Here is a 24666-nt window from a genome sequence, read left to right as displayed (position 1 = left end):
CACAGGCTAGGTTGAGATCCCTGGAGCAAGTTATTCTTGTCCCATTTGATTTGCAGATGTACAGCAATTGCATTAGGGCAGGGTCAGAGACTGCTCTGTAGGCCAGGCACAGGTCACCTCTCAGCAGCCTGTATGATACATTGTACAGTGACAGGGCTTTCTGTCTTTCTATGTAGGTCATGTTTTGGAGGCCCTGCATTCTCTTGGATAGAAACCTCTGTGGCCTCTCCAGTCACTACACACAAGGGAGCATTGTACTGAATTAGTCATCTGGTAAGGACTGACTACAGCAGAGTTATAACCTCCCTAGTCTTGGATATGATGCCCTTATTTATAAGATGCACAATTTAGAAGGCTTTTCTTGCCACTATTGGCACATGGTGATCTAAGTTTAGATTGCTGTCTACCTGTGTTCCCAAGTCTCGCACCACTGGTTTGAGCTTAGAGGGGTACTATCTATATCATAATTAGCAGGGGCTACTTCTTTGCCAAAAGGGATAACGAGACGTTTTTGTGTTGTTTTAGTCTTTGACTTTGGCACCAATCATTTGCCTGAGTCAGCCCCTTCTGTAATATGTTAACATCATTGGGGGACTCTATGATTGCGCCCAGTTTACAGTAATCTGCAAACTTGGTAAGCCATAGGCCATCAAACCTTGCCTGGACTTCAGAGAAATAGATTTCAAACAGTTGAGGGCCCAGCATGGATTCTTGTGGTACCCCAGTGGCAACCGGTCTACTGGTGGAGGTGGATTCTCCCACTTTGACAGTGTGTTTTCTGTCAGTGAGCCAGTTGGCTACCCATTTAATGATCTATGGATGGATCCCCCAGCTGGGACAGATTCTGAATGATAATTGAGTGGCGGATTATGCAAAAGGCCTTGGCTAAATTGAGATAGGTGGTATGTACTGCTTTTCCCACATCCAGGGTTTTTGTGGCATTCTCAAAGAACTCCACCAGGTTCAATAAGCAAGCTCTACCTTTGACGAAACCAAACTGGATCAGGTCAACAGTTTGAAGTTTGCCTATGTCATTGTGGATAAGGTCCAGGATGATTTTTTCCACAGCCATGCAGATAGGGCTGGTTAGGCTTATGAGTCAATAGTTCCCAGGGTCAGTTGATGGACCCCTATTGTGCAAGGGGATTACTGTTGCTGTTCTCCACTTTGCTGGACAAAGCCAGTGCTCAGGCTATGGTTAAAGAGAGTTCTGAGTGGTTCTGCTAGGTCTTGATTTAGATTATTTAGTAAGCAGCCTGGGATGTTATCTGGTCCCATAGAGGCCATGTTTTTGGCCTTGGAGAGCACTTGCATGACCTCTTCTTTGGAGATATTTGGTAGAGGACTGGTGTTAGGAATGCTTTGAGTCATGTCTGGTGGGGAAAGGGGGAATGACATTATTGCCAAATCTGTCGACTAGTAGGTTGGCGATTTCCTCAGGTTCAGTCTGAGTGGTACCATCCACTATAAGTTTTACACACAGATGGGCATTCCCTTTTAGGTTTCGGACCTAGCTAAAGAATGCTTTATGATTGTCTTCAGTTAAAGATGCTAATTTAGTCTCATAACTAGCCTTAGAGGACTTGACAAGATATCTGATTTGCTTGTTCAAGCTGTGGAGAGTACTCTTCCTCTGTTGAGTAAGTTCTCTCCTCTTCTTAGGTATCAGTTTCTTTCTTTTGTTGTATAACTTATTTATACTTACAGTCCACCAGGGTGGCTTGTTTTTTTTTCATGAGGACCTGGTTTTGTTCCCGTTAGGTACAGCTGAGTCATTGCAATTGTTTAAGTGGCTATATAGGGCATTTGTGTACTCCTCCACTTAAGAGTCATTGTTAGCTGTGTCTGCATTGGTTTTGAAACGTTTTGTACCATTGCTTAGTAGGCAATAGTTTGCTTTGGAGAAATTTTTCATTTTTGTTACTCATGTGGGGGTGTCAGGCTTGATCTTTACTTCAAATGAGACAGATTTATGGTCTGACCTTACCAGGGAGGGCAACACATAGGGACTAGTGCAGTGTCCCCCCCATGTTGGTGAGCACTAGTTCCAGGACATTTGACCACCCTTGTAGAGGTGCAGACCAACTGCTCCAGGGTATTTGAATTAATAAAGTCATGGAACCTTAATCGTGTTTGTGCTCATGTAAGCCGCCCAATCAATGGAAAGGTAGCTGAAATCTCCCATGACCAAGGTGTTAGTCTGTATACTGAGTGACTTTAGCAAGTCCAGGTATGCAGTGTGCATCTCCTAGTTCATGTTGAGGACCTGTAGCTAGTGATGATGTGGAAGGGTATTTTATCTATAGTTATTTGGACCTGGAGTAGCTCAAGAGAGTTGTAGTGTTTCACCAGTCTTGAGGTGTATTTGGATTTAATGATGATGGATACACCTCCACATTTGGTTCTTTCACACTCATTTTGGGGTCTGAAGATATAAAAGGCATTGTAGCCTTGTACAGCTGGGGTGCTCAGAACGACCTTGAACTAAGTCTCAGTGACTGCACAAATGTTAGCATCTTCCAAAGTGAGAAATGCTTCCAGGGAGTGAAGTTTACTGTTTCCTATCAGACATAAAGTACTTATAGCTGCCTTTTCTTTTAAATCCTCATCTTCTTGTTGATTCAAGTGCTGGATTATTTATCTTGTGATCCTTGAATACCTCACGAGTGTCTAGATTTTTACCTCATATTTTTGGTCTGTTTCTCATAAAATTTGTGGTTTTCTGATAAATCACTGAGGATTGCATTCACTAAGTAATGACAGACATTTGAGTTTCAGACTTCATATCATTCAGAAAAATGCTTGGTAGCACAACACCTTTTATTATAGCAGCTTTCTTAGTTTATAAGAGCAATATTTGTAGGATAACTCCTATAAGGCAACTGTAGGCATACTATCCTCCACATATTCTATTATAAGGACCTCCAAAACTTCAATACCCATATAATTTTCATTCTTTTCTTGTTTGTAATTCAAACTTTACCAGTGTTATAGTATTTTGCATCAAGTCTTTCAACTTAACAATGCAGACTTAACTAACAATCTTTGTAATTGGAATCATCAACAAAACAATCGTTACTTTGTAGATTGCTAGTTTGAATTTTGTACTCTGTAATTTGTATTATAATGGATATCGTGCATTAACCAGTATTTATGGAACATTCTGCATCTTGTTTTTACATTTTGGAGTAGAATATGTGCCATGTATTAGGCTTATTGCATGGAGATTTTCTCCCTGGGCCTCCACTGAAAACGGGCAACATCTGTCCAGTTGGACTTCCCTAGTAAACAAATGTAAAATAAATAAATAAAATAAAATAAATAAATAAATATTTGAAATGTGTCCCTATAACACATGCTTTGTCCCCCAGTTACTTTTGGCTTGGTCCAGATTTCTTGGGCTAAGAGGTTGAGAGGTGTGAATCCTTGTCAACATTAAACTCAAGGTGTTCTACACTGAACATAAAGTCTGAACAGCATAAAATAATTTAACAACTTCAGTAATAAATCCACCTTGAAAAGACACAGAAGCAGTATTATCAGTCTTTGTTGTATATTAGTTCCAGGAAAAATCTTTCTGGATGCAAATTTGCAGAGGTAGCATAGCCAACATGAAGGAAGGAGGTCAGAAACAAGTTGGTTAAAAAATAACCAGCTGTGCTTCACTATAGAATGCTTAGTCTTGACAATGTATACCAGCTAGTTAAGCCATTTCATAGGCAATATACTGCAGTATGGTCCACATACTGAATGAAAAATGTACAATATGGAAAAAAAAAAAAAAAAGACAGAAACACCCGATAACTGTGCAGACATTATGTCACTCCTTTCTGGAGAAGGGCATGTTCAAAGGCATGGGATGAGGGGTAACAGCTAGCAAAAGTACCAAGTATTAAAAAATAGTAAAAATATCTTTAAATAAAACATAGTAATGCATTGCTCCACACCAATGCTAAAGGCAGAACTCTGAGCCACAAATGCAAGCCCCCTCATGTGCTGGCACTGGAATAAAAGTATTTTTTGGCCATATCTAGGCCACAAGCTGAGCATTTGAGATCCTTCAATCAGTAGGACTTGCAAGAGTTCCAGTTTTTGTAGTTTTTATTTCCTATGATTGAAGTTCATAACAGTGAGGCACAATTAATTCATCTTATTAGATGAAGGATATAATAAAATTACCATCCTAAAGATTGTAATGACTTTCCTATGCCACATATTTAAAGATAGCATCTCATACAACTTATAGTATAATGACAATAAATGTTCCTTATGAAAGCATTGAGCAGACTTGTGCACACAAAGTGTAATAGAATTCTGATTTCAAGAGAAGTGCTACTGGGCTTACATGACATTAACATGTGTCTAGGCGTCTAGAACATTAAACTGTCAATCTTATCAATACCAAATTTGTATATTTTGCAGAAGTTTATTAACAATACATAAAACCCCAAGAGTTAATAGCACAATATTTGCATAGCACCATGTTTCTGCATAGTGTCCCTCGGTAGGTAACTCATATAATGTCTCTTACTCTGACACATTGATACATATTAAAAAAAATCCAGCCACAAACGAAAAGGGCATCAACTATTGTATAAAGCTACAATAACTGCAGTCATGTAAAAGTTAATTTTAGGTGAGACCCCCCAGCCCTCTGTTAAGAACTTGGCCTATATATGTAAAACAACTTTTATGTCTATTGCAAAGCTTAAAAGTGAAAATTCTGATACAAAAAGACAATGTGAAAAGTTTTAGTGCAAGGGCTATCCTGTCACACACTGACACTACCGAGATTTATCGAGTCTATATCATAACATCGAAATGTTATATCATCGAATGCAATAACATCAAATCTATAACGTCGAAATCTAATAACATCAAAACGTTACAACAGCGAAAACCGTCACTTGGAAATTTTATAGCTGGCCACTCTGCCTTAGCATATGTGTTAGCACAGTATTCAACAGTGCGAAGGTTATGGACTGGGTTAAGGTAAGTGTGCAAATGGACTGGGTTAAGGTGAGTGTGGGAATTGGATAGTTAGGGACCTTAGGGTTAGGGAGCAGGTAAGGCGAGTGCGTGATAGTTTGGGGCCTTAGGGTTATGGAGTGGGTAAGGTGAGTGTGCGATAGTTAGGGACCTTAGGGTTAGGGAGCGGGTAAGGTGAGTATGTGATAGTTATGGACCTTAGGGTTAGGGAGTGGGTAAGGTGAGTGTGCGATAGTTACGGACCTTAGGGTTAGGAAGCGGGTAAGGTGAGTGTGCGATAGTTACAGACCTTAGGGTTAGGGTTTGGGTTAAGGTAAGTGGATAGATAGTAGTGTATGTGCGGTTTAGTGTAGGGTTAGAAATAGGATTTTAAGTGTATATGTGTGGATTACTTTTTTTGGTGTGCTTGTGTTGTGTGTGTGTGTTTCTCGGAACAGTTAATTTTTTCCCTGGGAAATAATTCTCTGTTCTGAGCTTTCGATTATATCACATTTTGACATTCAAAGTTCAAGCTTATGGTGTTCGATATTTTGGGATTTCGATTATGTGATATACACCCGATTTATCTTGCAGTAAAGTAAGCTCTTGAAAGCATATGTTTCTCTAGATATAAAGCAAAATTCACAATCTTGAAAAGCAAATTCCTCAAACAATAATATCAACAGACCAAAATGTTGAAGACTACAAGGTCTAAAAATCTCAAATACTTATTCTTTCTATGAGTGCAGACTCAGGAATCAGTTGTAACGTGTCCTGCAGGACGGCAAGTCTGGGACTTCAATATTGTAGTCTTTGGCATTTTGACCTTTCAATATTATGGTCTCAGTAATCTGAATTTCAAGAAAGTGTCTTTCAAGATTGTCTTAGAAGCTGTTTCTCTACATGTGTATGTACTTTACTGAAAATTATAACATTCAGAAATAAACAGGTGCAATGGAGGGAAAATTGGTGACAGAAAAGAGCTTTATACCATGCTCATCTGTGTGCGTGTGTGTGTGTGTGTGTGTGTGTGTGTGTGTGTGTGTATCTTTTTGTTTGACTGCCATTATCAGAGATTATACTTTATTAAACCTGGTAAACTATAAACCGGTGTGTTATCTAGAACACATCTGTAGCCAGGGAATCTCAGGAGCTGAACAGCATTCCACTTTATGTAATAGCTCTTTCTCCTCTGTCTACTGCTAAATTTAACATACATGTAAATTAGTTTTGGACAGCAGTTTCTTACATACTCGTAATGGAAATTTGTGAACTATTCTCTCTTTTAAATAGATAGTTAACTGGAACATTGATCTTTAGGTGTATTTAGAGACATAGTCATGTGATCATTGCACCCTCGTCTTTACCTTTCTTACGTCAGCTGTTTCCTATACTGCATATGGGAAGTGCTATCCACAGTAAAGATTTGTCATATCTGTATTAATAATGATGGCACCTTATACAGTGTTGAGAAAGGAGATGGCAGTATGCTTGAAAACATTAGTGAGAAGGAAAAGCAACTACTTCCCAGAAGAAAGCGAGGACAGGCCAATGAAGGAATGCTGAATAGACAAATAGACTCTCTTTACTTAAATCTAGTACTGTTGTCTTTTGCTGTTTTAGGGATTGATGCAGAACTGCAATCAAATGCAAGCTTGTTACCTCTTCCAGCAAGATAAACATTATGATATGTCATATGATACTGGAGACAAGGCCTTACAATGTGGACGGCATGTTGATGTTTTCAAACTATGGCTGATGTGGAGAGCAAAGGTTAGTAAATATAATTTATTTTGAGTGTATATTATTGGCAAATGCCCTAAACATGTGGTGAGAAGGCCATCTGAAATGGAGAATGTTTAGCTGCAGTACTGAACAGAAGAGGAAAATATTTGCTATGAAATCTAGAAGTTTGAAAATCTCCTGCAATTTACAGACATAATGCAGAAATTGAAAATGTTAAGGATATTTTGAGGGAGGAATTCCTGACTGTCACCTAGGTGAATCATGTTCAACCAGCAACACACACACAGAAGGAGAGAAAGTATGTTCACATGGCCAGTACCAGCTCTCCTGTTCTGGGAGGGGGAAAGAAACAGTATAGCCTGCCACACTGACAAGATCTACTGGACAGCAAATGCTTACGCAGTGTAAAGTGACAGAGCAGGTTTGCATATAATGCTGATTCATGGCTACTGAGGGCAGGAGGCCACAAACACCATTCTCCACTTAGGCAGCCATTGTGAGTCAACAGGCTGCCAGTGGAGAGGGGTTAAGAGAGAATCAATTGGGACCTTCCCCTAAATGGACACTGGTTCATTAAAACATTGCAGTTCTACAGCTCCCTTGTTTGTTTCTCTTTATGGACACTGATTCACTCTAATTCCCAGCTCTCATCTCCAGGTGAATGAAAGGGCTGGTCAAGCCATGAAAAGACAGGAATGAGCTGGAAGAGTCATGTGCAGTTCAGGGATGCCTGGATTTCACCCCTGAAGGAATGAATGAATGATCCAACAGAGGCCAGGAGGGATTTAAAAATGTTAAGGATAAAAAGGACATTATTTGTAACTAAATAATCTGAACATGCATGTAGTCAGCTGTGACTAAATTAGATATGAATATTAAATAGAATTATGTCCACCTAAAGCAGAAATATCTCACATAGCAAGAGAGGAATCATTTTCCTTTACTTTATTATCTTGATAACTGGGATATCCCTTCTAAGGTAATCCCTCAGTTTATTACAGCGTGTTTCATCAAGCATTATATTGTAGATGCCAAGACTCTGTAGCTTTAAATTACCTTTGCAGATGAGTGATTTACAGAGATCTGTTAAACCATTTCTCTACTAGCAGTGCCCTTCACGTTCAATCATGTTCTTAGAGTGAGAACATAATAGGAGGAGCAGTGTCAGAGTGTGTGTATGTGCATGTGTGTGCATGTGTGTGTGTGTGTGTGTGTGTGTGTGTGTGTGTGTGTGTGTGTGTGTGTGTGTGTGTGTGTGTGTGTGTGTGTGTGTGTGTTTGTGTGTATAAGATATGCATGCATTTGCAACATTTGTTGCTTATTTGAGGTAATGTGGTGCAGTTGCAGAATGGCCAAAAAAAATCCTGTTTTTGACAGTTCATTTTCTGAGTTCTTTCCTTCCCGAGAAGTAAGTGTGTAAGTAAATATTTTTCCATGAACCAAATAATGATTCATTTCTTAAGCTAATGACCCATGAATGTCACCAGATAAACAGATATAAGCCAAAATTTATTTGGAACAAAGGCCAGAATTAAGAAAACTTCTTAAAATAGTTGTAGTATTAATTCAGAAAGTTGAACAGATAAGAGTCTTGGTATATGCATGTATTTTCTGAATAAATCAAAGTCATTAACTGCAAATCTGTTATAATTGTGCTGCTTTGGTAGCATAGAGAGATAAAGCCTGAAGTACAACAAATCAATCTGGGTTTATTTAGTGGCTTGAGTAGCTGACAGAGTGGCAGGTGGAATGGATGTGCTCATCCTAGAGGAGGAGGTTGGCATGTGGCTGAGGCATGCAGAGCAATAGGAGCTTCTTTTGCGGAGGCTGGGAGGCAAATTGCAATATGGTCAGCTAAAGGTGCAGGGCAGCTTGCTAATGGCAGTGCCATCTGGAAGTGTGTAGGATGGGGAGGCACAATCTGGCCCTGAGGCCTGCCACAAAAAAAAAAAAAAATAGATGATGGTATGACAGCAATAACCCCCAAGGGCACCATTAGGATCCATGCCGGCCTTTGCATAAAATTCAGTAATAGGCTGGGGGATGACTGGACTGGCCAGTAGACCAAGCAAGGATGTAGGGCACTTGGAAAGTTATCAGGCTGACTCCAGGGAAGAAAAGGAATTAAAAAAATATATGTTATACTTGAAGGAAGCTAACTATCACTGGTCTCCTACAAAATCACAAAGTTTACAAGTGGCTTAGTAAAAGTTTGCAGCATAATCCAGGATGTCCCTGAAAATTGGTGCCATCCAAAGGGCATCTTGTGATGAACTGTACTGCAGCCTGCTGGCAGACATAGGTACTTATTTTCATGAGTGACTCTGGAGCATGGATATTTACTGGTGGTAAATGGGTTGAGGACCCAGACTATCACTGGTCTCCTACAAAATCACAAAGTTTACAAGTGGCTTAGTAAAAGTTTGCAGCATAATCCAGGATGTCCCTGAAAATTGGTGCCATCCAAAGGGCATCTTGTGATGAACTGTACTGCAGCCTGCTGGCAGACATAGGTACTTATTTTCATGAGTGACTCTGGAGCATGGATATTTACTGGTGGTAAATGGGTTGAGGACCCAGCCTATTACGACCTATGCCAGGGATACATGCTAATGGTGAAGGGTTCTATGTGCCCCTCTTGGCCAGTGTGTACCTGCCATAAAGCCCAGCAGCCATAGGTCTGTAAACTATTGGCTGTCCAGTGCCCATTTGCCCAGCTTGGGTTACCTGAGATAGCTCTGTTGAATGAAAGCTGGACGTAAAACCAATCAGCCTGCCAACCATGAAGTAAAGACTGCAGCATTCAGTCTATAGGTTCACTAACAGTACTCAGCTTGGAGGTGGATGACATAATGGTAAGGAGGAGGCTAGACATCCTGTGTTTACAGGAGATAAAAAGGAAGGCAGTGCAGTAAAAGCACTTGGCATGGGATTCAGAGTCTACTGCTCAGGGGGAGGAGAGGCTAAAACTGGTATGGGAATTGTAGTGAGCTGAGCCTTCAGAACAGACATTCTCTAACAGAGTATTAATCTACAAGGAGACACCAGTATCAATTCCATGGTTTCATGGCAACATATTAAGCTGCTGTAAAACATGGACTGAGGGAAAAAATGAAATGGCCACCATCTTGTTTACACTCAATAAATTCAACAGTTTAGCAATCATAAGGAAAAACTAAATCAGGTGACTATGCTAACAAAACTAACTGCAGCTCAGTTACTAAGGCTTGCAGATTAACTTTCCCTTCACTAAGCATGGTTTAAAAGCAAAAGTCGTGTTTAGTGCAGGTGGGAAAATAAAAATATGCAGTTGTGTGTGTGTGTGTGTGTGTGTGTGTGTGTGTGTGTGTGTGTGTGTGTGTGTGTGTGTGTGTGTGTGTTTGTGTGTGTGTGTGTGCACTTCTCAAATTCAGGACAAAGACTGCAAATCAGTGTCAGTTTTTAAATATTATCCTAATTAAAAAAAAAAAGTTAATGGAGAAAGAGATATTGCATCAAAATATTTTTTCTGAAATAATAAGCATGAAACTATAATGGCCGGATTTATCAATTAATTGTAGTTCTCAAAGATTTGTCAGAAAAAAACAAACATTTTTAAGGGACAGAACAAAAATATGAGGCAAAATCAGGTACACTCTACAAAATCAGTGGGGCATGGTGAATGGGGTGAGGAGAGGCAATACATTGCTTTGCACTGCAGTCACAAAAGTAGTTGTAATTGCTGGACACATTTGTGTGTGTGTGTGTGTGTGTGTGTGTGTGTGTGTGTGTGTGTGTGTGTGTGTGTGTGTGTGTGTGTGTGTGTGTGTGCATGTTTCTGTGTGTGTGTGTGTATGTGTCTGTCTGTCTGCATAACTATCTGTGCCTCTGCATGTAGATGTGATGGTGTATATCTGTGTTTCTGCATATATGTAAGAGGCTATCTCCCTGCCTTTCCATATATTAGTGTATATATATGAAATTCACTCTGTACGTGGTGTGTTTGTGTGTGTCTCTATGTGCAGACATTAAGTACTTAAATAATGTGTGTATGTATATTTCGGATGTAATACACAATCTCCAACAACAGTTACATACTACAGCATCTATGAAATGTTAGACAGAGGAACTAGAAGAACTATTTCACATTGACAATATAAGACTGAGTTGTTGTTGTTGTGTCTTTCGGCTTTTCCCAGCATACTAAAAATAAAATGAACACAAACCAATTCAACCAACAGCCTATTTTTTTAACTGCGATAATGCCCTTCAGGGTTGGTGTTATAGGGGAAATTATGTCTCTTCCAGTGGTGTAGAAGCCCTGCTTCTGTGGCATCAGGCCTCCCAGCACTCTTGGATGGTTTATCTTCCCACTAACAGCCACCCTTTCAGACATTACTGCTTGCATAGTATTATCAAATAACATCTACCTAAACAGAATTTGCATTGCATTATATACATCACAAGCCATATAATCAAGATCCTTAGTATGAAAAGATGAGAAACCTTGAAAAATATTGATTAACTCATTTTGTTGCAAAAGATTGTCAATATTAAATTATTTTCTTGTAGGTTTTATTCTTCAAGGAAGATATTTTCTATGATTTAGAATTCAAAATTGAGTTATTTTCTTTATCCTAAACTCAGAAGTACAGACATTTGTGCCCACATTCATAATGGTAATCAGTTATGTATATTCTTTTCCAGGGTACAACTGGGTTTGAGGCTCAAGTTGATAAGTGCCTAGACCTTTCAGAGTATTTTTATGAGAGCATAAAGAACAGAGACGGATTTGAGATGGTGATGGATGGAAAGGTAAGTTTTTTTTCAGGCATTCTTTAGGATAAACTTGGATAAGAACTAAAGGAAAATGTATTACTTTAGTCCTCATAGAACTGATAACTGTATTATGTGCCACACTATTACAGATAATATTAAATGCTAGAACTGAAATGTGCCATTATTTTGCTGTTGTAAAATACTGCATTGTGAGTTGCTGAAAGGAATATTCATTCTTTGTGTAGTAACTTGTCTTGCTTCTATACATTGCTGTGCATTGTAACATACAGTGCTCATAAATGAGAGAAAATAAAAAAGTCCTAATATCTGACGTTAGTTTTTAACTTCTTGTATGCCACAGAATTCTTATCATTGACTTGTACTACGCACCACCTATATAGTGATCATCACAGTAATTATAATACATTTCCTACATCCTCTGCCCAGCATTAATTTCTACTTCAGAAAAAAACTATTTCTTAACACATACATTGTTTTCAATATTAGTATAGCAATAACCCACGACTGGGTGTGGGTAATGCTAAATTTACCCACGGTTGGCGTGGTTTGGTCCCGAGGCCCGAGGACCAAACAAAGCCAACCGTGGGTAAATTTAGCATTACCCACACCCAGAAGTGGGTTATTGCTATTATACCATGACATTATTTAAGAAAAGAAACTATTACTTTTCTTAAATAATGGCATAGTATAATGCCTGTTTACTGCCCTTCCGCAGATGTCTGGCATCCGCGGTAGTTCTGATGTACTGCGCTGCGCAGTACATCAGAGCTGTGGCAAAAGCAACGGAGAAAGCAAGATCTCCGTTGTTTTATGTCTCGCCATGTTAAACTCATTTAACATAGCGAGACACTAAAAAGCAACGGAGATCTTGCTTTCTCCGTTTTTAACATCTCGCTATGTTAAATGGGTTTAACATAGCGAGACAGCTTTAAAATAAGCAACGGAGATCTCCATTGCTTATTTTAAAGCTGTCTCGCTATGTTAAACCCATTTAACATAGCGAGACAGTGTTTAAAAAAAACGAGTTATACTAATGGAAAAAAGTCCGGGCGACCGGACCTTTTTCCATTAGTATAACTCGATTTACAACGGGCACGCTGGCCAATCAGCGTGCACGTTTTGGGGGGATCATGGTATAATACAGGTGTGTTTATGTCTGAGAATAGAAGTTACACATAAATAATATTAATACATTTTAAACAATATAAATGCAGGTCAAATAAATAATAGGCTTTAATCATTCTAGCATTATTGTTTTATTGATTTATTTAATCAGTGAGTGCTATAAACTGTGAAATTACTGTGCAGACCAATTACTAGGCTGTAACCATTGATGTGAACAAATGTCCTCCTCAGGCTAGTAAATATTAAAGTGCAGTGCCATTCTGAGGAACTTTAAAACTGGAATTAATTTTAACTGATGAGTAAATTTAGAATAAAAACAAATATCACTGTACTGAGACTGCAGTATTGTAATGATATATGTGCTGATCCAGTCATGAATTAAACTTTTGTGAATTTATTGAAAGATCTGTAAATCATATTTTCATCAGTGACATTTTTCAGAAAGACTGATTCAGGGACTCTTAGGAATTGAACTTGCAGTCTAAGAAGCACTCTTATAATATCTATTTAAAAAGTATTCTGGTTGTACCGTTTGGATAAAACTGTGATAAAACATCTGAGTGAGGGAGTTGGGAGCCATACTACAGAGTCACTCAGTTTCACTTTCTGGTTCTGCAGGCTATAAAATATATAGAATGAAACCAGTGAAAAAAATACAGCTGTGATTTAAACAGGTTAACTGGGAGAAAAGAAGCAAAAGACTATTGTTTTGGGGTATAAAACTGGAGTATGCAATCTGCTTAACAGATTTATAAATAATTGATACAGAAAGTTTTTGTAGACATTTTGCTGATGAACTTCAGCCATTTGGTTGTTTTGTGGGGGGTGGAAATAATGGATAGTTTGAAATATAGTGGTAGTCTTAATGCCAAGTAGCAGCATTTTATATAAGAGTGGTAAAAGGAGAATAGAACCTGGATAAAAGGCAGGGCAAAAGAACTTGGCTGATTTTAATTTACTTGAATAAATGTGGGCTGAGTTGGTGATAAAGTGAATGAGATTGCTGACGTACAGAATAGCACACTTATTCAGTATTAGCGAAACACAGCCTCATCTAAATCCACTTCCTGCTGCTTGCATATGTTGAATGTCATATTAGTTCCTGTCTCTTTCTCTCGGTCTCACTGAAACCCTTCATAGTTTGTATCATGGTTTGCTCAGTCCATAGCAGAATTTATCCTCTAAGATTGCACAACTTACATTTAAAACTCATTTTTTCCATCTGTAAATGCTGCATTTCCTATATTTTGTCGAGCTTCTGAAATTCTCCCCATATACTGTTGCTCCTTGACTTCATCTTGCACATAATCAAAACATATGTTTTTATATAGTCCAGACTCGCCATTAATATTAATTCTATTTACTCCCTTTAAAATGTTACCTTCCCCATCTGAAGTCATTAGATCTGGCTATTCAAGTAGAAAGCAATGCCAACACTTTGTAGTGCCTGGAGTACCTGATACAAGTTGTTTACTGGTGGTGGGCTGAAGAAATTCTGCCAGAGTAAGGTACAGTGCTAAATATTGACAACATTTATATTCAAAACACTAGTAATGTGTTAAAAAGGTAAAATATCCAAAACAAAGAATCCCATGGGCCTCCACTACAGCAGGTTTAAAGTTTTACATAGTGAAGACTCTAACTTGGCTGGGCCTTTCTTGCAGTTTTTACCAAAAGATAAAAATAGCTACATTCATTGTGTGTATCTTCTCCAAAGCTGCCACTCCCAGGAAATCACATTGTAATGCTCAATGCTTCTGCTATTTCCAGATAAATAAAAATAATAACTTTTGGTGGTGTCTGTGGGTGGTGGAAGTGTCAGAAACCTCAAATCCTGTTCTGGCTACACCCAATGTCTCCTAATGGTCAATTTTCCACAAACAGGATAAACCTATGGAACAGATTTGCCATGAGGTTAGTTGTGGAGTTTGTCAAACCTGCTAGTTTTGTTGAGTCAGTTAATTGGCTTTTGAGCCTCCCATTCTGGCCATTACAATGCAGCACATCCAGTCAATGGTCACAGTGAAAACAAAAGTCATGGGATGTTTGAAAAGTGTAGAAACAATGAGACATTGTGATGTGGCTTCTTGGGGAAAGGATAGAACAGAATGATTTCTTATTTTAAACACGTCCTAATCCTAATCAACAAGCAGCATACACAGTTTAAAATGATGAAGGAAGCATAAGTATTGAATGTCCATCTAATTCAAGTGAAGACTGGAATCAGACATCTTTATATATTTATTTTATATTCGTTTACTAGGAAGTCCAGCAGTGAGGTCTACTTTTGATGGAGTCCAAGACAGAGAAGTATCCAGACAGCAAGAACAAGAAATACAACTATAGTCAATAAAATGACAGGCAATTTACCTTGCAATATAAGCAAGCAAAGGATTTACAATACAAGACATTAGTATTAAGGAAGACAGACAGCAAAATGCTCAACATTGCATGTGTTCACAACATGAATAAATACAAATAACATCAGATGCTGAAAAACAAAAAAATGTGCTATATTCAATATATATAAAAATGGAATAATTTTAGTTTGGTATATGTGACAGTAAAGTCTATAACTGTAAATATTATTGGGAAAGTAACCAATAAGATGGCAGCATCTTAGATATGGCCAAGTGGCTATGGTAATAGTCTAGAAATCCAAATGGGGCCTTTCCACACAGGTGTGAATTCTGCCAAATGCAAGCATTTGCTTTTTCCCAAGCATGCATCCAGGAGCTGAATTGTCTTGTCCTCTAAGAGGCAGGTGATGTTCTTGGAAAGTGGATATTAACATGGTAATTATGACTGATGGAGTGACTCTGTCATGTAAACATTGCGAGTCTATAAATTTGAAATCTCAAGTGAAACTGATAACATATTAGTGATACACAGATATCTAGTGACAGGTAAGATGCTGTAATTAGGTAATAATGCATAGTAGTTGACTGGACTTTAGTTGTTGATGTAAGCCAGTTGGAACATGTTACAATTACTGGTCCAATTTTGTTACAGATGTTACATGAGAATAGGAAAAGTTCCCTATCTAGGAGACATCATAGATTGATTGGCAGTTTACTTCACAGTTTACCACTTATAATGGAAAATCTGGAGTCACCATGCTTGCTGCAGGATTTAGGAATGGAGCTGGGCTTACAACTTAGCATTAACAGTGAAGGATTGTAGTTATAACAGGGAGAACGTAACTACAGTGATAATTTAGTATGTGATGGGTCCTAAAAGCACTCTTCAATGAGAGAATATTAATTGTGCTTCTGTCTATGAGTTTAATACATGGTTTGTCTGCTGTAACTGGAAAGTATACATCTCATTGATAATTGTTAGAAGCAGAAGTTTTGTACGGAGTTTACCAAATGACCAATAGAAATAAAGGGGGGATACTATTGGACCTGTGAGTCAAGGAAAGGGCATTTATTCCTGGTGGGGAAGTATTGATTGGATAACTTTCGGTATTATGTAGGGTAGTTTATTTTCAAATTCAAATCACTTATTGATTTTTGGGGAAAAACAATGAAAAGTGCAAAGGGGGTGGCAGAAGGCAATATCACCCTTGAGGCATGGGTAGTATGTGCTTGGCAGGGAGAATCAGAAGTGGTAGTTAAAAATGATCCTTGGAAAGAAATGCAAGGCCTTGATTTATGGTGCACATAGGTGCTCACCAATGGAAACAAACCAAGATCACAGAGAATATAATGATGCTTCAAATCTCATATTAGCAAACTGACATTTAGGCTGATAGTGGAGTCATAAATATATTGAATTAGCTTGGAATCTCTACAGTGATTGGTCACACCATTCATGTAAATGGTGAACAGCAGTGGACTAGATACCAAACCCTGGGGTACAATTACATTAACTTCTAAGGAACTGGAAATTACATCACTCCATTTTACAGCTTATGTTTTATTAATCAGATCATCCAAGAACCATCTCAATGCACTGAGAATGAAGCAATAACCTTCTAGGTCCTCCATTGGCCTGGTATGAAAAACTGTATCAAACATTTTAGGGAGATTAAGAAGGATAGCTGCAACAGACTTCATTTGTCAAGCTGAACTTGAATATACTCTTTCAGATCAAGATATACAGTGCATGTGCCATGGCTGAGCTAAAATCCATGTTGTGTACTAGATAAAATATTTGATCTTTATTAGATGATTGATGAAGAAGCTGTCAGTAAATGCATTTTACAAGATGTTATGAAATGATGATATGATATGTCAGCTAATGCAGATTTGTCATTTGATGTAAGTTTTAGTTTCAGTTCATCAATTTTTTTGTATGTCTACTAGTTTTTTATCCCACTCTTTCCTTTTATTTATATACCAACTTTTGACTTTACCATGTAAGACTACCTTTAAAGTACCCCATAGGATAATATCTGAAACCTCTCCATTATTATTGTCATCTAGGTAAAGCTTTATTTCATCTAGAAACCATTCTTTAAATCCTTGTACTGTTTCTAGATAAGCAGGTAGTCTTTGGCAGAAGTTCATGCAGCATAAAATATCAATAAATCTGGAAAAACTCAGATTAAAATCTTACTAAATTAATCCCAAGAGTATGCACAGGATTGTGATTAAATCTAAATATTTAAATGAAAAAAGAGTCATATAAAAGAAATAATATACAGTAGAAGTAATCAGACTATTAAAGTTACAGATCTAAAAATATCTTATTATGTTTTAAAAACCATTACAAGAATATTAATAATAATAACTCATCTACAAATGATAACAAAAGTATAGACAACTTTCTTGCTAATAATATCCAATAGAAGCTATCCAAACACAATGTTAATAACACAGATAAACCCTTTTCCTTTAAAGAATTAAAGGAGCAAATAACAAATCTTAAGATAAAAAAGGCACCAGAGCTGGATGGTCTAATTCTGGAATTTTACAAACTCTTACCTGATAACATCTTGAAAATCTTACTCAATGCATTCGAAGAAGTTAAAACTACAGCATACATCCCTCCCTCGTGGAAATATTCTATCATCTCTCCCATCCTAAAACCAAATAAAGAGCCCAACCTTTGCACATCATACAGGCCAATTTGTTTGCTTAACATTGATTATAAGATATTTATATTTATCCAAGCAGGCAAATTAAATAATATTCTTTCAATATTAATTCATGAAGACCAAACCAGGTTTATAAAAAAACAGAAAGGTACAAGACAATGCAATTAAATTACTCTCCTTAATAGGCTTAGAAAACAAGAAAAAAATGAGTTTTCTATTTCAAGCCTTGATATAGATAAAGCTTTTGACTCCCTAAGTTGGCCATATCTATTTAAAGCTACATTATAGGATTAATTAAAAAAACTATATGAAAAGTCCATAGCCTATGTAAAGATTGGATCTTATCTATCTAGCCCATTCAAAATATTAAGAAGTACTAAACAGGGGTGCCCCCTCTCCCCATTACTCTTTGCCCTGGCTATTGAGGCGCTTGCAAATTATGTTAGAAATAATGGCAGCGCTAAAGGATATAAAGTGTCAGACAAATTATCCCCAAGATACAACTGTTTGCTGATGACCTACTAACAACTTCTAATGATATTGAAAATTCAGTAGATCACCTATTGCATAATCATGACTTATTTGTAAACACCTTTGGTCTAAAATTCAGTCACAATAAAACTCATGCACTTCTAGTGAATAAAAATGTTACTATGAAACTTAGATAAAAAAGATACATAAACTGGGAGGGCACACATATTAAATATCTAGGTATCACTATTGAATCTAATTATAAAACATCACTCACATCTAATTACCAACTTATAAGCAAGTCACATTTTTCAAGTTCAGTTTCAATTGGGCCCCCTCTTATATTAGGTATTAATTGATCCAAAATCCAAAATTTAAAAACATGTGTGGGATATTCAAATACATGTTTAGCTAGTGCATTTTCTTGCCTATTTTTGTTTATGTTGTAAATGTGTTCATAGATTTTATCTCTTAATCTACTGATAGTTTTGCCAACATAAAAACATGCCCATGAAAAATGTGAATTGTTGTGGCAGATTAGGCTATATGCATATAATTGGCCAGGGCTTAATGATATGTGTTCCATTATGGCTATTCTTCAATTAAAAAGTCTTTGTAGGTAAACCTCTATAGGATGGGACACTGATTACTTTAGTTATTTTTGTACATCTTATAATATAGATGTATTTATTTTTATAACATTTATTTAATTTTTTATATGAACATATTGTAATATAATCTTTAAATAATATGAAACGATTATTTAATGTGTAGTATTTAAAGTTATTATTTATAATTAATTTTTATATATAAGTATTTGTTTAAAGAATCTTTTTTGCTGCTATTTTTTCCGCTGCTATTGTTTCTTTAATTAGAATATATACCTAATGTATTTTAAACATTTTTATGTAAAATTAATAGTTTGTTTTAGTACATCTGTTATAATGGGAATATTGCTTTAATGCTTGATACTGTTGTACCAGCTGACTAGATGCATTTTCTATTTAAACCCCTTTATTTGATTCTTTACCTTATCTGATGACGTTCGTTTACCTATCGGATGAAAAGCGCTTCATTGTTTTGGAATAAAAGGATGTACCTAACTGTTGCTGGTCATCTTCGTGATTGTAGAAGATCACTTTTCTAGTTTGCACACCATATCCTTTGATAGGTTCTGGATCATATAAAACACTGAATAAGATAAAGCTTGCATAAAAAAGTAAGTCCTAAATGTCATCTTTATTTCAGTAGTAGGCAGAGCCGTTTTCCCCAGTGTTTCATTTCTGCTACAATATTTCCTTTTAAAAGAAGTGGCTGCGATATTGCATTTCATATTAATAGTTTTCAGTCTTTCAAGGTGTTTCTCTTTTCCACATAGCTGCAAGGTTATGATGTTAGTACTATTACCCTGCATGCCATGAATTGCAAGGTAATTTGATTTTGAAGGCCCAGTCACAACTTCTCTAAATTACTGTGTATCATAGTTTTGTACAGTCACAGCAAGATTGTCATTTGTGCAAGACAGCCGGACACTGTTTAATGTACTAAGTACCTTATTTATCTCCTTACACAAGTGTCTATTGTGGCATTACTATATATGGTAAGGAGGTATGAGTGACTTGGCCCAATCATGAGTGTTCAGGTAGCTTACTACCCCCAACCCCAAAAAAATAACTCTTGTGATCTGTGTGGATGGGTTTTAGGTGTGCCATGTTCTCAGTGAGTTGTGATATAGGATTCATTCTTCACAGCAATGTAAATGAGAGGGAGAATGGAGTCTGACATTGTGTTGGGTAGAGAAAGTGGTCAATTCCATTATTATTATTATTATTATTATTATTATTATTATTATTATTATTATTATTATTATGCTTTTAATATGTTACTTTTGCTGAGAGATAAAACTTTTTGCATGTAAATCAAGTATTCTTAACCTTATTTCTTGCAACTTTAAATTAAAGTTCAAAAAGTCAGGTTAAATTTTATTTTGATGATGAACATCTTCTGCATAATGACTGCAAGACATTTTTTAGCTGTTGTGATCTATGTCAGATTATAGACCAAATACATCATTTGCAAAATGGACAAAACTGCAGGTTAGTAGAAATGGTATGCTAAAGAAATGGAGTACTACATCCAGCAAATATTAAAAAAGCATAATCCCACAAAATGCTGAACTGGAGGTGATTATATACAAGTATTGTATATCTTGTGATGTATAATGTTAGAATTCTTGGAAATGTTGCTACTTTCCAAATGACAGACAGGTGATCAGTTATTACACTGGCATGATGTAATGAACTGGGCATTTTCAGACAACACTGACTGGGGACAGTGATAAGATGAGGAAAACCATACAATTAGATATTTTGCTGGCTAGCTGTCTTTTTCTCTAGGTCCAGTCATTGCTAAAGTTAAAAAGACAGTGCAAGACTTCATCAGCAATAACGTTAGCCCTTCCTAAGGGATAGGGAAGGCGTAAATGTAGGCTGTGGATAAAAATGTAACATTACCAGCATTGATATTATCAATTAAGGATTCATGGTGCCTGGAGAAAGGGATGTATGGATCAGGATGGATCAGTTGAGATTTTTATGAAACTGTGTGTTCAAAATGGGTGCCAGGCCCTGGAATGGCACTAGGGCAGGTATACATATTTGTCAAGGAGTTGAGGGGATTCTTGGACAAGTTCAATGGTCAGAGCAGTAGGGTAACTCACAGACAAGCTGACTTGGACTTAACAGAAGCATTCAGTCTTCTTCTCCCATTGATGTATTCATGGCTACGTGTATATGACTTGTGTCCCCAACTGTTTTATATATATATATATATATATATATATATATATATATATATTGGCAGCCCGGGTGCTTATTCACCTGGAAAATGCATTAATATTTCAAATACAATACACCATACAGGGCCACAGGGCTCAGGCAGCTTACACATTTGGAGACAAAAGCTAAAGTCAATTGGTCATTCATTGATCATGTACCTAATTATACCTGCCATCAAAAGTCATAGATTCTTCATCATTGTATCTCTTGTTTTGAATATATGCAGTTGACAAAAAAGGTTACAACACAAGCCAAAGCTTACTTGACTGAATGCAGGTTAGAAAACTAGTATTTGCCTGCTATGTACCGTGTCATTATTATAAAAAGCAAGATCAAACCATATGTATCTGACTGTATTTATTTAACCATCTGTTAACTGTGTCATTTTATTTATTATATTTGATTATTTTCAATAATGATCTATGTCAAAGGGGCAGGAAGTTTTCAGTAAAAAATAATTAAACTCACCCATGTGTACTACTGTACCAAATCTATAAATTAATTATTGGAAGATTAAATGTTATATGCAAATATTGGGAGATGGCTTTTTTAATCTTTAATTTATTTTTTGTTTCTCAAGTAAGTGATCTAATCCACATCCAGTCCCTTGTCATCCATTATATAAGCCACAAGTGAATGCAATATACGTGTGGCCAGTTGAAAGAATTCAGTCATTCGATATGTTTATAAATAATGCTGGTACTGTAACAAATACACGGTACAGTAGATAAACACCAACATCAGTGTGAGTTTTGTTCATGCAGATGTGATCCGTGCAGCAAAGCAGTTTTATTGGTCACTCCCCTTTTGAGAAATTTACATAAATATGATTTGTATGCAAATCAACACATTTAATGGAAAAATAAATACAAATATCTGCAAAGCAGTGCTAGTTAGACCCCATCTATTAGTGAAAAGCTTTTTTTTTCAGGTATTATGTATGCTTTCATTAGATGCCATGCAATGCTGTATGAACATTTTCTCGTTCAAATTATTAATATAATTATTAACATATGGAATATAGTTGTAGCATTTCAGAAATATATTTTCTCAGGTGCTAAGTACTTTATTAATCTTAGGAGATGCTGATTGCATGTGAAATGTTCTTCCACATCGCTTCCACGTGGTTACTGCCTGACATATTCTTGTTATACTGCAGGAAGTATTATCAGTTTTGTTTGGTGTACTTTATACCTTATAATTCTTCTTTTTTAGCTCCTGGTCTGAACCTGTAAAAGGTCCAAAGGCACAAGTGTTCTACCCCAGTAAAATTTAAAAAAAAAAGAGGTTCTCCAGTTTGATTCTTGGCTGGGGTGCCTTCTGTGTGGAGTCTGCTTGTCCTACTTGCATTTGTGTAGGTTTCCACTTGGTGGTCTGTTTTCTTCCCACATTCCAAAGACATGCAGTAGGTGGACTGGACACTCTAAACTGGCCCTAAGTGTGAGTGTGTGCATGTCAGTGCATGGTGCACCCTCTGAGGAGTGTTGAGCCTCATGCTAGCAACCTGATCCCATAAAACTTGTACCTGGTACGGAAACAATGATTGCTGAAGGGCACTTGTTGCCCAGTGTGCTGAATGCACAAGAGCAAATCCAGGATTCAGGATGTTTGCATATATGCGTATTTTGTTACTAAACAAGATTATCTGCAGTTTGGTCAGACTTAGATAACAGGTAGCAGTGACAGCTTTCCAACGTTATTTAGGCTTTCATTTGATTCCACAAAGTACTTTTCAAAGTTCTTCTAGGTTGTAGATCAATTTATATGTATATACATTTAAGAAGCTATCCCAGGGCTTGCACAAGTGTATAAGTACTCTGCACATGCGAGCCTAACTGCCATTTTGTTGTTAGCTGTTCAGATGTAAGCATGTATGTATGTAAGCTCTGTTTGTTAACTAGTCTATTTATATTTAAAGATGCTGCTATCCATCCTGATGTGTTTGTATTAAATCATCTGAATGAAACCCCAGGCCTTCTTGTTATATGAGTTAGAGATGAATAAGTGACATGGTGTCAGAAGTGGGATATCTAAAGGACAGGGAATCAGAAACGACATATCTAAAAGGACATGGAGTTAGAATAAGCATACTGAAGGGGCATGGAGTCAGAAATACCTTGGCTAAAATGACTTAAGGCACTTGACTAGAGCTGGAGGAATATAGATGAGTGGATCATCCCTAAAATGTACAAACTTTGCAAAACAGGTCAGAAATGAATTTCAGGTATTAAAACCTGCTCATCTCTGTTTCTTTTCTCATAATATGAAACCAGGCATATAGAACATTCTAAATAATATTCACATAAACCGATATGTACAATATTGATAAAAATATTCAAATTACTACAGGAAATGTTTGAAATAAAGTCCAAATTGCATAAAATGAGTAAAATAAAGGCAAACGGACACATTTTCGGAAAGCATATGTATTTTTTCCACTCTCATAAACAGATCAGTTGTTGAAAACTATGTGCCCAAACTTTGGAAAATATCCTATGTAACACCCATACATAAAGGTGGGCCTCCACTGAACTTAATAACTACAGGCCCATTGCTTTACTCTCTCCCCTGGCCAAAATCCTAGAAAAATGTATCCATACCCAGGTGCTAAAATATATCCTAGACAGCAACATCCTGTCACCTACTCAGCATGGTTTCATACCTTCCCATGGTACCACTACAGCCCTCCTCTGCTTCACAGACATAGTAAACTGTCTCAAAAACAAAGGCCTGCAGGTGTCAACTCTTTTTTTTGGATATGTCCAAAGCATTTGAAACAGTATCGCATGAAATCCTGCTAAACAAACTAAACCAATATCACCTATCAAATTCCACTCTTACTTGGTTCCAAAGCTACTTAACTGACAGGTACCAAGCTGTGAAATGGGAAAATTCTCTCTCTCCTCAGCTGCCCATAACTATAGGAGTCCCACAGAGTTCTATTTTAGGACCAGTACTATTCACAATCTTCACAAATGACCTCCATACCTCCATACAGCATGCATCTGTCATTCAGTATGCAGATGATACTACCTTAATCCGTGCTGCACAAAACATTCCCACCCTCCTGCAAACAACTCAACTAGCATTCTCTGACATTGAAAACTACCTTACCAAAGCCCAACTTATCCTCAATCCAAAGAAAACTCAGCTTATGATTATAACCAGTTCTAACAAAAACACTGATAACAGTCAATTCACAAATGCTACTCCAATCGCTCCAGTGGCACAGACTAAGCTATTGGGAATAACCATAGACTCCTACCTAAAATTTGATAGTCATCGCAACTTAACTATTAAAAAAGTACATGCCAAACTGGGATCACTCTACCGTATCAAACCATTTCTTACCAACAACTGACATCTCAAATGCGCAGGTGAAAGCTGCTCTCTCTAAAGCTAAAAACACAGCATCAATGGGACCGGATGGTGTCCCCGGCTGTGTGCTACACGAGCTAAATGAGGAATTAACCCCGCACATAAGGCAGCTGTTTAATCTCAGCCTTACCACAGGATACGTGCCCAAGGAGTGGCGTACGGCAACTGTGGTCCCACTCCACAAAGGCGGCGCCTCTACGGACCCTGGTAATTACCGCCCCATAAGCTTAACAAGTCCAGTCTGCAAAGCTATGGAGAGGATCATAATGGAGCTCATAAACAAAGATATACGGGACTTGCAGACATTGGACCCGACCC

At 37.2% G+C, this 24666-nt stretch overlaps 1 protein-coding gene across 1 annotated transcript in view; it reads left to right on the top strand.

The window, feature by feature from the left end:
* The window catches only part of GAD2 (glutamate decarboxylase 2), a 747960-nt gene that overhangs the window by 596759 nt on the left and 126535 nt on the right, over positions 1-24666 (top strand). Inside the window, exons 13-14 of the mRNA XM_044066149.1 lie at positions 6592-6741; positions 11401-11508. Coding sequence (XP_043922084.1) covers positions 6592-6741; positions 11401-11508 — 258 coding nt within the window. The remainder of the gene's footprint in view (positions 1-6591; positions 6742-11400; positions 11509-24666) is intronic.

The sequence above is a fragment of the Protopterus annectens genome, chromosome 3.part0 (assembly GCF_019279795.1).
Source record: "Protopterus annectens isolate FY-2018-M chromosome 3.part0, PAN1.0, whole genome shotgun sequence".
In the NCBI taxonomy this organism is placed as follows: Eukaryota; Metazoa; Chordata; order Ceratodontiformes; family Protopteridae; genus Protopterus; species Protopterus annectens.
The sequence above is the reverse complement of the archived record's forward strand: the minus strand, read 5'-3'. Positions and strand labels throughout refer to the sequence as shown.